The sequence below is a fragment of the Bidens hawaiensis genome, unplaced genomic scaffold (assembly GCF_021521415.1).
Source record: "Bidens hawaiensis isolate Kalapana, Puna unplaced genomic scaffold, B.hawaiensis_p1.1 tig00020699_1, whole genome shotgun sequence".
Lineage (NCBI taxonomy): Eukaryota > Viridiplantae > Streptophyta > Magnoliopsida > Asterales > Asteraceae > Bidens > Bidens hawaiensis.
Window position 1 is genome coordinate 250,997 of NW_027493184.1, and position 15,454 is coordinate 266,450.

General features: G+C 34.4%; 1 protein-coding gene across 1 annotated transcript; it reads right to left on the reverse strand.

Annotated features, from left to right (window-relative positions):
• Window positions 1-10,001: 10,001 nt before the first annotated feature.
• LOC143561558 (uncharacterized) lies at window positions 10,002-14,897 on the reverse strand. Its single transcript, XM_077049611.1, has 3 exons — window positions 14,841-14,897; window positions 10,721-10,969; window positions 10,002-10,649 (listed from the first exon to the last, which is right to left on the reverse strand). Exons 1-3 carry the CDS (start codon window positions 14,895-14,897, stop codon window positions 10,365-10,367), a joined length of 591 nt encoding a protein of 196 aa, XP_076905726.1. The 3' UTR covers window positions 10,002-10,364.
• Between the last annotated feature and the right edge of the window lie 557 nt (window positions 14,898-15,454).

Sequence of the window (15,454 nt, forward strand, 5' to 3'; positions counted from 1 at the left end):
GAAGGTGAAGGTGAAGGTGAAGGTAGAGGAATATGAGAGAGGATGAGAATGGGAATATAATAATATAGGGTTTGTTTGTGAAATTGTAACGGTTGTAGGTGGAATATGGGGGTTGGTGGAGAATTACTGCTGGCTGCTGCACCATCGTAGGAACGAGGGATTATTTGGGAATGCATATTGAGCGTTGGATGTTATGAACTGGTAACGTACTTGTACGTTGGATCAGCCAGCTAGGCATACCATAAATAGTAACAGATGGAATCAGGATTGGCGTGGAGATATCTGATTGTGGTTAGAGATTTGTCGGTGAAAGGAAGAGAAGGTTCAGGGGAAGATTTGTCTGCGGGGTGGGTGGCTTTTTTGGCAAAACTGATGTGGACATCAGTAGACCTTTCTTTGATTGATGAAGTGAAGGGTCTAGGAAAGTTATTTTATATTTTGTTTATTGATTGGATGTCAAATCGAACTCATCTAGACTTGAGTTTTGGTCATTTAACCTAAGACAACTAAATGTCACAGGTCCTTAAAGGCTCTTTGTGTTGCCATCAGACTCTTGAGGCTAATCCACTCGATCTTCAATTAAGATATGGGTAACTAGTTTCATCATGTCATACTCATAGACTTGTCATGTGAACGACCACAACTCCTAACCAATGGTACGTGAGAGGCACATGTGATTCCGTTGCATGGCTACTCTCCATGAATATAAAAAAAAATAAACTTTTAATGTCTTCAAATGGTCACGGAGGTGGAGTAGAGAGAGGGTGTGCTAGAGAAGCTAATTTTAAGGTTTTATGATTTATAAATGAAGATAAATGATAGGTTGGTTGAGACAAAGATTGATATGTAATAGTTTTCCAGTCAAAACTATTGTGGAGGTCCATCGACCTCCCCCAACTCTGATGGTCTAAGAAAGTTTCGTCCTATTTGTTTATTTTTATTATTATTTATTTTAGAACGTCGACTTTTTTGTATTTAGGCTACATCACTCTCAAAATTTGAAGAACCCTGATGCCTCACTTGTCCATACTATGTTGTCTTAACCGGGCCCACGCTGGCTTCAAAGTTTGGCTTGAGTGTTCCCCCAGGAAACCATACCGTCGACTGCCACTTGACAGCCGTTGTGCCACTATAAGAGAAGAACTCTCTGGCGTAACACACGGTAGGACAAAAACCCGGGTGGGCTCAGAGTTCGTATTAACATTCTTTGCATAAGGCCTAGCTCAAATCTTTCATTGTTAATATCCACCCAATTGTAATACAAATGAGATTCGAACTTAAATCTTCAATGAAGAACCCAAACCCCCTACCACTAAACTACAAGTGGGGTGAGGGGATATCCTATTTGTTTGTGTTTATTGGTTTGACCAACTTAAATTAAAAATATAATAATGAGTGTAAAGAGCCAATCAACGCTTGAGCTCACCTAACCTTAGATTTGGATTGTTTGACTTAATACAACTCATTTCACTAGGTCATCCATTCATTACATAACACCATTTGACTCATGAGGACCAACCATTTTGTCTTACTTATTTACATGAGTTACTAGTTTCATCATCAAACGGACTCGTTAGAGTAGTGACCACATCTCTTGACAAGTGGTACGTGAGGGGCACAATCGATTATGTTGTGTGATTTTCCTTAATCGTTGAGACTCTTTCCGATGAGATATATGAGTAGTCGGTAAACCAAAAACATTTCAACACAAATAAGTAGATAGTAGATGCATATGTTAAACCAATTATGCAGAGACAAACGTGATTGTAGCTCAAACATGTTGTGTTTGACACTCCGACTAACACATATACATTTTTTTCCTCTTCAAAAATAAGTGTATTTATATATATTTGAGGCAACTTTATAGAATAGTAACCAAGTTTTAAAAGTATTCCAATTAGATCATTCAACTTTTAAAAAATGTTCTAATTAAGTTACTCAACTTTCATATTTTATTAAACTAAAGGTTTTAACATGTTTTTTTAGCCATTTTCTTTTTTGTTTCACATAGGAAATCTTTTTATCTTTTTTTTATGTTGACTTTGTGTAGCGACGTGAATTTTATTGTTTATTTTTGAATTTTAATATAATTAACGTTTTTTAAAACTTTCTAAATTTAACTACATATATTGCAAATTCCAACTCCCACATATTATCCTCAATTTCGTTCTTGACGTACAAAAAAATTGGTGAGACTCTATTTGGAGATTTAGTGACCCGATTTGGAAAAAATATGCATGAGTGACCTAATTAAAACACTTTTGAAACTTGGTTACTATTCTATGAGATATTATAATGTTTAAAAATCAAAGAATTATATAAAGTGGTAGTGCTAAATTTGCCTAAATACATGCCAGTACATCATTTTTTTAAACGACGTCTTAAACAATATCTAAAGGGTATATTTTCTAATAACGCATGTTCCATAAAATTTAAAAAGATAAAACCTTGTCTAACTCTTTAACACCGTTAGACCCATCCCTTTTAGTAATACATCAGATAGTCACACGATATTGAAGGAGTAACAAATAAAATACAACATATGGTCACATCGTTTCTTATCTTATGAAAAAGTATAATAATCAACTTTATTTCTATACCAAACAAATAATTTATTGTTATATAATAATAATAATACTTGTTGTTCCAGGACCTAAAATATTTAATATTTGAACAACTTCATCAATTTAAAGCTATTTATAGTTTGACGAACGAAATGACGAAGGTAACTTACTAAATTTGGTTGTATGAATTGATGTCGGTTCAAAACGATACACATTTCATTTCATGGTTTAAATGATAAATATTCCATGGTCTGGTTTATAATTAGGCATTTGGTGTTATAAAATTTGCTAGAGCCTAGGCATACCAAACCACACATATATATACACACAATGTAAATATAAAAATATCAAAGTTTTTTAATATAAAATCCAGCTTTAAATATAGAACCACGTGAGGGAAGCTAGGATTTGTGGTCACAAATGGTACGCGAAAGATGCTTACAAGCTTTGTGAGATGTGGGAGAGAAATGAAAGGTATGTAGAGATAGGAGCTATTCGTAGGGTAGTTTTCTAAGTAAAACTGGAGATTTTTACTTTTGTAACTGTGAATGGTCTAAAGAAGTTACTTCCTATTTGTTTATTAACTAGCATTTAGCTCCCCTACGTTGTGGTGGTGGGGTGGGGGTTGTTGTGGGACTTTTCAAACAAATGATAAGTACACGTAAACTGTTGCGGAGTGTTAACACGCAAAAACTAAACCGAAACACAAAACATAAAAAATAATAACTAAGTCGACTTAGGACCCGTATGGTGTGAATGGTTGTTAAACGTTGAAAATAAACGTAAAAAAGTTGAAGCACACACCCGCGTTGCAACGTGTTTAACTCACATGATTTAGACTAAAACGTTAAACGTAAAATATTAGCAAATAGGAAAATTATTTGAGACCAAAGTTGAAAGTGAAAAAGTGTCGAGATTAAAAATAAAAAAAATGTTTTGTGGAAAACATGTAATTTATGAAAAGTGTAAAATTAAAAAGTTAATATAAAAGACCAAAACCAAAAGTACAAAATTTTTTGTATATGGTACAAGTATTATAGCCTAAGAAAGTTGCATTTTGTATATATATATATATATATATATATATATATAACTAGGAAGATTCCCGGCGTATTGCGCCGGGTTGATGTTATTGACAGTCGTACTCATACAACTTAGCAAATTGTGCACTGCGTCTGTGAGTCGAGGTGAATTCGATGGGTTCCAGGTTACGAAACCAGTAATTAACCCCCCCCCCCCCCCCAATAAAAATCTTGTTAACGCCAAAATGCAATAAATTAACATAACAAAACATGGGTTGCGATTACGATCCAATGACACTTCGGTTGATATATTGTTACGACCCAAAAAATAAAACAAACATAAATTCGTCCACTCTTAAATACAACAATTTAACATGTTTAACATTTTTAAAAATGTGGAGAACAAAAAAAACGCACGTTGCAATTGCGAGCTGGTACAAATTCGTTGATTATGGAATCGATGGACAAAAAAAAGTGATAAGAAAACCCACGCATTGTGTTTGTGAAATAACGTGAATTTAGTATCGACGTTGTCGATACTAAATCGTACATAGAAAAGCATATGTTGTGGTGGTGCCGACACGGGTTCGGTTGGTATCAGGTTACCCCTCCAAAATAAAAGCAATAAGTTAATTGTCCACCCTCAAAGTACAACAAATTAACATACTTGCATAAAAAGACAACAACGAAAACCAAAAATCTAGACACGTTGTGGCCTTGACCTGACGCGAGTTCGTCCAGAATCGATGGACTAAAATAACTCACGGGAAAAAAACCTAGAGTTGCGACTGTTAGCCAACGCAAATTTAGCTTGAATCATTTGACGGTTTCAACGATAAAAAAACCCGTATTTTACGGTAGCAACCCGACACGAATTTGAAAACGTAAAATAAATAAAAAGCAAACAAAAAGTTTGGCGACCAATCACATGATTGCGTTGCCAAACTTCTTAATTATTATATATAATAATAATTGGACAAGTTTTAATTATCGACTATTATCATGGGTGTAAAGAGTAAACCCAAGCTCGGTTTTGTCCAAGCTTGGATTTTAATTGTTTTAACTTAATTAATACATCTCAATGCCATGGGGTAAAGGCCCCATGTAATACCATTGGACTTGTGAGGATCAACCACTTGCCCCATTTACTGATAGTTGCTTATTGGTTTCATCATGTCATGAAGTCGTTAGGCGAGCAACCACATCTTCTAACCAATGATACATAGAGGCACAACTGTAGGGGTGTAAACGAGGTGAGTTGAGCCTGAGTTAGAATAGGCTCGAACTCAGCTTGTTTAACTTATACAAAGCTCGATCTCGAGCTCGGCTCGTTTCGAGCTCTATTTTCAAAGCTCGAGTTCGGCTCGTGAATAGATTTTTAAGCTCGGGCTCGGCTCGTTTACTATTTATCAATTATTAGTGAAGCTCGGACTCGTGCTCTTTTATCAAACAAGCTTACTTTTAGGCTCGGGCTTGGGCTTGATTTTACTCGACTCGATCGAGCTTTTTAACAAGCCGATCTCGAGTAACTCACAAACAACTTGGCTTGTTTGCACCTTTGGACACAAGCAATTATATTATTTGACTTTCCTTTCCTTAATAGTTGAGACTCCCCAACGAGACACACTTGCAGCTAATGAACCCCACAAATAAGTAAATACATACGTTGACACTTTGACTTACACATATACATATATTTTCTTTTTCTATAAAACATTTTACTTAATATACAATCTTAAAAAAATTAAGGAATAAATATATACAGTGCTATCAGGGCCGTTTATGAGAATCGTTATAATTTTTTAGGTTGAGGCGAAATAAAATTGGAACCTCAACTATAAGGGTTTTTTTTGTTGAGTTTAAACAATTAAAATTTTAAATTACCTTACTTGGTTATGATTTAGGTTACGAAAAAAATTTTGTTTATAAAAAAGGCTTAAAGCTGAGTAATTAAATTTAAACATTAAAAGTACATATTTTTTTCCATAAAAATGTATATGTATTTTTTAAAACTTTCAGGCCTAGTAGGATGTCGGACCGTTGTTGGTTGACCACCTTGCCCTCCTTGAGAGCCGGCCTTGAGTGTTATATATCGATAGATTACGTGCCAACACAAAACATAAATTGCATGATATAGAACGAATGAGACATAAAGTTGGATATATGGCATGATGCTTCTTATCTTACGAGTGAGTAAAATAATAAGCTTTATTTCTATACCAATCAAATAACTTCTATTGATATATAATAAATTATTTTCGTTCAAGAAAACTAAAATAACTAATACTTGTACAAGTTTAAATGATTTATAGTTCCACGAACGAAGCGATGAAGGCAAGTAATTAAATCTAATAGTATGAGTTGTTGTCGTCTTAAAACAATACATATTTCATGGTTTAAATGATACATGTTTTATGGTTTGGTTTATGTTTGGACTTTGGGGTTATAGAAAAACGCTAGATGCCTAGGCATACCAAACGCTTTCAATCCTTGTGTAAATATAACACAACAACGCTTTCAATACCAAAACAAGTTTTAAATATAGAAGTGTAACATTTGTATAAATACTTATATGTAGTTATTTTTTAAGAAAGCGAGACAATTATTATACCCCGTCTTAAGCATCATAATTGAATAAGTGATTCAAGTGTTTATGCGGTGTTGGGGTTCTTTACATAACTAATTTTCTGTTAAAACATTTTGTTGATTTGTGCTTGTGATTTTATTTTTCTTGATTGCTACATTGTGTATAACTTATTGATTAATAATCGATCCACGTTCAACAAGTTTAAGGTTTGTCTAAATAGATCAAGTTCAAACTGATAAATATGTTCATGGTCATTCGACAATTGTTCAACTCGATTGTCCAATCGATGATTATATAACTAAAATTGTATGAATATTTAGAGTATGTGATTAGATTATATCTATTCTAATAGATAAATATTAAGATTACATGATCAGATATAGCATACTTTAGAATAATGTTAGCTAATAGCATGAAACCAATATGATTTTTAAAAAATGTATTATATTTACGATGCACGATGTCTCAACGATCAATAAAAAAGAACCGTATATACCTGATTAACTTGAATAAAAGTTTAGTAAGATTTTATTAAGCCATGATTTCTAAATTATATAGGATTTGGAGACTACAATATTTTTCTTCAAATATCATTGTTTGAAGTTATATTCTATATTGGTTTTAATTCAATGAACAACCCTTGAAAAGGTTTCTAAATCCATTTGGTATAGCTGATTCTAGAGTCTAGACAGTGATGGGTTACGGAGACAAAAACACGAAACAATTGGAAAAAGAAGGATAATGTGGGCCCTACATCAAAGAGACAGAAGTTGGTTGATGCAACTTGAAGAGGTAGGTCCCAGCAGAGCCCAGTTGGACCCGCAAGACTCACCTTGAAGAGGGACGTCTGCGCAAGGACCAACTGCTTCCGCAGGACCCACCATGCTCAGAGAAGACCTTACGCGCAGTACGCCAGCTGTTCCCGCAGGGAAAGCCTCCCAATGGTGAAGTACCCTGCTTGTTCCCGCAGCTGCGGATACAAGCCATCAGGGAAGGCTACCCGCACTGATAGCAAGGCTACACGCACAAGGCACTAACTCGATACTTCAGTAATGTCACCTGAAGGAATGAGCAAGGCGGGAATACTCCCGCCCAAATGAGCCAGTCCGTATGCTTCTGGAAGATCTTTTGTACTATACCTGCCAAGGTATGGGCAGAATAGACGATCTGACCAAAACAGCCCATGAACCAATCACAGGGTGACAGCTCACCGACAACAGTACGAGGAGGAGCACCCTCTAGTACTGTTTGTCACTATTAGCCGCTGCCTACTCACCAACCCTCACTGTGGGACGTGCGTAGCCTACAGTTGGTGGAACAGTGCATAGCCGGCAGTAAAGGAACAGTATACAGCCGGCCTTGTCACTATCGGCCGCAGCCTATCCACCAACCAGCATGGCTTGTGCGTAGCCCACTGTTGGTAGAACAGGGATACTATTCAGCCGGCTGTACCTTCTTGGAAACCTACCTTCGGCTATAAATACTCCAACACCTTGGAATGGTAAGGACATCATCTGATATCTCATTATCTTATCTTCTCTAGCAATCTCTTAATATACACTTATATTCAGAGCAATCTAGTCTGATTCTCACGCCGGAGGGTGATCACAAGGAGGAACCCCCCCTTCTCAGTGACGAGCTTACGGTGTCTGTTTTGCAGGTCACCTGAAGAACAACTTTCTTTGCTGGACCTCATCCTCGTGGGAAACATCTATTTAACCCCCAGATTGTCCGTAATCTGCCCGGGGTCGATTAGTGTTTCTTCACAACTAATGCGAAAGACTCTGCAAATGAAGTTGCAAACTGATCTGTACACATGGTTCTTTCAGTTAACAAAATCTAAGAACACTAGGTAAGTCACTAACATAGGGTGTCGTAAAAGTTTTACTAAAAAGTGAAGACGTTAGTGACAGTGGTGGTTGTATGAAGGGCTTAGAGGTGCGTATCTCGGGCTACCCCTTAACTTTGTTGGCAAAATACAAAATTAGTCCAAATTTAATTTCTTCTATATATGTGTTATGTATCAAATACCTCTTAGCAAATGTTATGATACAACTAGGTCTAAATTTTTTTAGGATACTACTAAATTTATCTTCTAGATCCACCACTCGTTACTTTCACGTAAGTTTCACTTGGAAAAAAGTCCCCAACCACTTAAATTTTTAATGGTTTTACATGAAAACTAAATAAAAAAAAATGTGACGCGTGTTGGTTAGATTGGCTAAGAAACTAAATTCCTCTTCTTTTTTTTAAATGAGCTTCTAATATTAGGGCATAAATGCCGACACTGCAAATCTTATAATACCCGATCGATTGCCCCTCCAGTTCTTCCTCAAGAATGAGTGAATGGACCAGTATCGTGTCTTCGATCAACCGGGTTTGATTCATATATCTATATATTTGTTCGTTATACATGCATGCATGAGTGAGGTATTGTGAACACTATTAGCATTTATATTTGCTGTAGTAGACACATGGTTTTTAATTTGAGTGCCTCAGAAACATTTAGCTACCCAATTCTTCTTCAACTTGTGTGGATTGAGTTGAGGTAGGCCCACTAAACTCCTAGATATCCTTGTAAAACTACTGTAGTGTGTGAACTATGTTGTTTTGTGTTTTATATTATCTGAAAGTGTTTTCCTTTGTTATTATTATTAATATATCTTTTCAAGTTTCATTTTGTTAAAATGTCAGCCCGACGTGCTTCCATGAACCACCTGTCCATGCCTCTGCCGCCCAACCACTCCATCATCGTTCACTTGTCCACCACCACCACCACCATCTTTGCACCTGTTTCAAGGCTTCGCTGGGGTTGCCGAACACATGCCATCCCTCCATGTATTGTTCAAACCGACTACCATAGACAAATCACCTCAGAATAAAAAAAAACATAGATTCAGCATCTCCAATATCTAAACTAAGGTTAATTGTAATGATGTCCATAATGCGAGTCCCCGCTTGCATAATGCACATCAACTTTGGATTAGCGTATTATCAATATGCATAGGATTAAATGACAATTTCATTGCATATATAACATGGACACACATATAATCTGTTTAATCTTCTTGCATTTTAGACACAAAAGACAACACAATACTTGAATTTACTACTAACACACAAGCGTTTAAGCATGCATCTATGATACATAAGACAAAAAAAACTAGAATTTTATGCTTGTTAAAAATGCGACAGATACCACACCATAACATGTATCTATGGTACATAGGGGAGAGTAGAATTTTATGCTAACTTTATAAAGAGTTGAATCTTCCTGTCCTTTATAAGGAATTTACCCTTTGAATGTATTTAAAAGTGCCAACTGGCAGTTCTTATTGCCCTTTAAGAACTAAAATATATGATTTTTGAAAGTTCATATGATTAAATATTACTGCCCTTTTAAGAACTAAAATATATGAATTAAGTCTTATTGCTCTTTTAAGAACTAAATGTCAGATGTGATAGGGTTGATGATCAAACATTGTTTTGATTTCCACACTCCATGATGACAAATTTAAACACTCTTAACCCAACCTCCATTCATTTCTAAGAATTAAGAAAGACAATACATTTATAAACTTAACATATGCCGAGGTTTGACCTGTTCACACGGTTACCCCAAAACCCAAAACGTTGTTGACGATACGCAGTTAAAAGAAAACTCGCTTACGAGCAGAAGATGTTATGAATGCTTAGTAGCTATCATATGTATTATGTAATGCAGTTCTCATAAGTCATACCATTAACAATGTATTGTATGGTATTAGCATTAATACACATAACATCAAAAGGAGAAAACAAATGAAAGATATTATTTATTTTACTACAATTAATCCATTTTATTAAATAAATACATGTTTATTTGAATCAATATCTCATGTCATAAAGAGGGTACAACCACCAATTCACCATTGGTCACACTAATTACTGGTTTTGTTCCATTTACACACACAGAATACAAATTTTGAAGCAACCACGATGGTATGATTAACCTGAATATATATATAAACATTCCATTCAGGCAAATCAATACACAGGTGCCTTATTTTGTTAACATAGATTACATCCTTTACCTTTCTTGAACTTATATACCATTAGCAACAATTATGCACATAATGCACTATATACATACAGAGAGAGATAGAGAGAGAGAGAGATAAATAACCAACTGATCTCAGATAGAAACCTCTTCTAACCTGATGTTCCTGCAATTTGACTTTGGCATGACCAATGAGAACTAACAGGCTTAGGAGCCGAAATCTGAACACGTATAACCTCATGAATCGCACCGCGATAAAGAACATCAAGAACTTCCTGCTCCTTAGTCATTGCAAGATCTTTAAGGGAAGCCCTTCTCGAAATCGACTCATCACGTAGTCTAAATCCATATGCCCACCGCCCGAGTTTCCACCATTGAACACATATTTGTCTATCAGAAATCTTGCACCTATATAAGGCTTCCACCACACGGTCAGCCTGCAAAAGATACCATAAGTTTGCTTATAACCAAAATATGAGATTAGTAATGATGAATATTGTATGCTTACCGGGACTCCAAGCCATGCTATACAGTAGTGCATACCAGCCAAATTAAGCAGCACATGAAGATTTTGTTTAAAAAAGAACAATACTACATCTCTGAATCCAAACTGCATAGAATTCATGTTTTGCATTGCAACCAAATAATGATTAACCTCAATGGATTCTGAGGATATGCATTGTTCCAAAAAGGCAATCACAGCATCTGCTTTACTAGCCATCTCATGATGCTTGTTGACATAAAATCCCCTCCATCCCTAAATTCACCTAAAAAATTCAGAAACAAAAGGTGAAAATCATCTACAAAAATATATAATTTCCAGTAGGGGCGTGCAAAGTGTTAGGATTAAACGCACACACGAAACTGAACACGACACGAAAGCAATAAACGAACACGAGGATTTAACGTGGTTCGGTCTAAACTGACCTACGTCCACGGGTGGCAACTAGGTATATCTTTATTGAGTGACAAATATTACAAGTACATAATGTTGTTTATATAGAGATTGAACTAGGGTTAGTAAATTATTATGCAAGAAATCTAAACCGGGCCGGGCTTGGGCCCGACCGCCCACACCGAAAACTTTCTGCTGCGATTGCCTGGAGGTGTCTAAAGCTACACACAATCCACGTACCAAAACACTTTTTTTTTATTTTTTTATTTTTATTATATAAAAGAAAACCGAACCGAAAACTGAATTCGAATCGGTTTAGCTCCTGACTGAATAAACCGAATACTTTTAGGTACAAACCGTTTAAGACACAAAGTCGGTTTGGGTTGAAACAGGTTCGGTTTGGTCAACAAAAGTTAAAACGATTTATGATCGGTTTCGATTTGGGTTTTCGTGGAGAAAATTACAAACCATTGAAATCGATTTCAAACCGGTTTCTACGTAATTGGTTTGATTTCAGTTTGATGTTTGGGTCGGTTCAGTTAACCAGTTTATTTTTCGACCTCTACTTTTAGGCTTTAGCATTTTTGTTATTGAATGTGATGCATAATAACCCGATTCGAGATGGGATGTCTCTGATTATCCAATTTGAGATGGGAAGTTTCCGATACAAGGTTAAAGAAAACCTAATACTAAGATAGGGTCAAGTTATTCTACAAATGGGAACAAAAATGAGAATGATGAGAAGCCATAATTAATTGACATGTGTCAAGTAGGGACCAAAAGAAAAATGTTATAAAAGTAATATTACACATTTTCTCTCTCCACATGCAAGTCACATATTAATTCTCCTATCATTTTTAAATGTCTATAACCTTTTCATATGATATTTAAAAAAAAAAAAAATTCACCATAATAACAAGCGTTTTTTACCTTTAATATGAGTATAATTTTGTTATATAATAATAAAAAGTAATTTACGTCATTGTGTCTTTTTTTTTGTCATTGTGTCTTGTTGTTTGTTATTGTGTTTTTCGCCATTGTGTCTTTTATCTAATCATTGTGTTTTTTTAAATACTAATAACACCGTTGTGCAATAGCATATATATATATATAATGAAAAATACCAACAAATTATCTAATACATAAAACACAATGATGAATGCATATTACACAATAACCTGAAATGTAAAACAAATAATGAATACATATAACAACATAATGGCCTGAAACGCAAGACACAATGGTAAATACATATAACACGATGGCCTGAAACGTAAGACACAATGATAAATACATATAACACAATGGTCAGAAACGCAAGACACAATGGTAAATAATATAACACAATGGCCTGAAACAAAGACACAATGGTAAATACATATAACACAATGGCCTGAAACGTAAGACACAATTGTAGATACATATAACACAATGGTCAGAAACGTAAGACACAATGGTAAATAATATAACACAATGGCCTGAAACGTAAGACACAATGGTAAATAATATAACACAATGGTCTGAAACGTAAGACACAATGGTAAATAATATAACACAATGGCCAGAAACGTAAGACACAACAGTAAATAATATAACACAATGTCCTGAAACGTAAGACACAATGGTAAATACATATAACACAATGACCTGAAATGTAAAACACAATGGAATCTATATATTATACAATGCCTTGAACGTAATACACAAACAACATAATACTATTTTTCTCAAATTAAGTGAATATTGAACACATTGACTAAAGCACAAAGATAAGTATAAAGACACATTATCAAAGACACAATGGCGTACGAAAGACACAATGACGTAATCTTTGTGTTAATTTTTTATCTTTAATATGAGTATCAATTGAAAAACACAATGACCAAAATTTATAACACAATGCATAGAAAAACACGATGGACAACCAAATAACACACAATATAAAAAAACCCACCAATTTTTTTTGTTTTTATATAACAATATGATATTCATATTAAACATAAAAAGACACTTGTTATTATGATATTTTTTTTTTAAAAAAACATGTCGTATTAAAAAGTTATAGACATTTTAAAATGATGGATGAATTGACATGTGCCTTGCATGTGGAGAGAGAAAGTCTTTATAAGTGGGTTATTACCTTCATGCCCTTTTCATATATTTTTATTTAATTTTTATTCTTGAATTAATCTCCACCATTAAAATCTAAGATCAATGGATTAGATTCCTTCTCACCATTCTCATTTTTGTTGTCCTTTGTATTTTAACTTTACCCTACTAAGATAATAGTAAACATTGACATCCTCCCCACTATAACAAAAGATATAAATAAGCACTGGTATAATAGTAATTTACCCTAAACTTTAGCTACCATTTATTAATAGAATAATAACCGGTCCTAAATTCCAGCTACTCATTAACCCTCTCTCCCCTTTTTTAACAATTGATTTGACCAAGATATGGGACCGTATCAGAATAAGTGACAAGATACGTCTGTTTATTTGTTATTGAATTGAGTTGAGTTAGATAAGATTATGCTAAAGTTGTAATTGGGTTGAGTTAAATGACAAAACTTAAATGAACGTTGTTTAGTATTTGTTTATTGAGTTTGATTTTAATTCTGCGTTTTAAAACAGAAAACTGATCACTTAATTCGGTTTGTTGAATATGTCATTCGGTTTTAAACGGTTTGGGTTTGATTTTTGGTTTAATCGTAGCAAGACCGAATAATAAACATCCTTACCTCGAATGGGTTTATGCGAGTGAAGGGAGGTTAGAATCAATTTTTTTAAATTTGTGCAGCTGCTCAAGTGGACTCGATATTAAGTTGTTATTGGATAAGCTGTTATTGGTTTGAAGTGTAAACTAATAATTAACTTGTCATCTCCCCAAGTACACTAGGGCTCAACACATGTTTTTGTTATGACATATTGTTAAATTAAAAGAAATCTAACCATTTTAAATAAACAGTGTTTGGTTCAGTACTATGGTTTTAGACCATTCTGGTTGGGCTGACGGTCTGGGCTGTTGAACCATTGCCATGGGTCGGTCGGTGGTCAGATTGGGTTTGGGCGTAATTTTTTTTTTTAAATCGTGAGACTTGAATGAGAGTTTTTAAATACAATTTATCAACATTTTCTGAGGAAGATATATAATATTTTCTTTAGCTTTTAGATATGAACTTGATATCTTTTGAGTCCTTACCAGCTTTCGTAAGATAATATTAGTGTTTTATTTCTACACATGAATTTAACATCTTTTTAAATACTTCGATATTTTCTTAAAAGTGTTTTCATATATTTTGTTTATCATTAAGAAACCAATACCTTTATTTTATGCTTTCACAAGTGTAAGAAGCATAACACATAGTTTTATTAAACTTTAGTTTTATAGGATCTAAATTTTAAGAAATATTTGAATAATTATAAATTAATTATGACGTTATTTGGTTTTTAAATTTGGTATAACCGGTCGAATCAATTGGACCAGTGAACCGATAAAACACCCAGTTAATTATCCGGTTTGGTTATGAAAGACTTTGTGGTTCCACCTTGATTCAAGAAACAATCTAATTTTTCTCTCTTTTTTCGCTACATAAACAATGTTTTATCAAATAGTTAGGCTGATACATACTTCATGAAAACATCATTTATCAAACATGGAGTTTGCTTTATTAACGTAATATCAAACACCCTTTAAAATCACTAAACCAATTTTAAAATGAAGTGTATACGTTTGTGTCAACTTTAGCACTTTTAATTTTAACATGACCGTGGAAAACGAAATCCATGAACGCTATCGAATCAAATCCCTAAACTCTAAACAACATGATTTCATCATCGAGATGAATCAAAGACAAATACATGAATCATGATATCTAGGGTTGTAAGCGAACTGGACGTCGGTCGTCCGTTCCGTGGAAAGTTCATTTATGTTTGTCCGTTAATAAACGAACAAGGCATGAACAAACAAATTTGTTTGGTAAGCTTAACGGACGAACACAGACAGATGTCGCGTTCGTTTAATAGTGTTCGTGAACGTTCAGTATTGTCCGTCTGATTGCGTCAGGTTCAGTTTGTTATGTCCATCCGGAAAATGATCCAGATGTTATAAATATTACTGCCCTTTAAGAACTAAAATATATGAATTAAGTCTTATTGCTCTTTTAAGAACTAAATGTCAGATGTGATAGGGTTGATGATCAAACATTGTTTTGATTTCCACACTCCATGATGACAAATTTAAACACTCTTAACCCAACCTCCATTCATTTCTAAGAATTAAGAAAGACAATACATTTATAAACTTAACATATGCCGAGGTTTGACCTGTTCACACGGTTACCCC

Bases quoted from the DNA above. Each gene is read 5' to 3' on its own strand.
- LOC143561558 (XM_077049611.1), bottom strand. From the start codon at position 14,897: ATGGATTTCGTTTTCCACGGTCATGTTAAAATTAAAAGTGCTAAAGTT. The intron at 10,970-14,840 runs GTATACACTTCA...AGGTGAATTTAG, and splicing joins GTGCTAAAGTTGACACAAAC to GGATGGAGGGGATTTTATGT. The intron at 10,650-10,720 runs GTAAGCATACAA...TATCTTTTGCAG, and splicing joins TAGCATGGCTTGGAGTCCCG to GCTGACCGTGTGGTGGAAGC.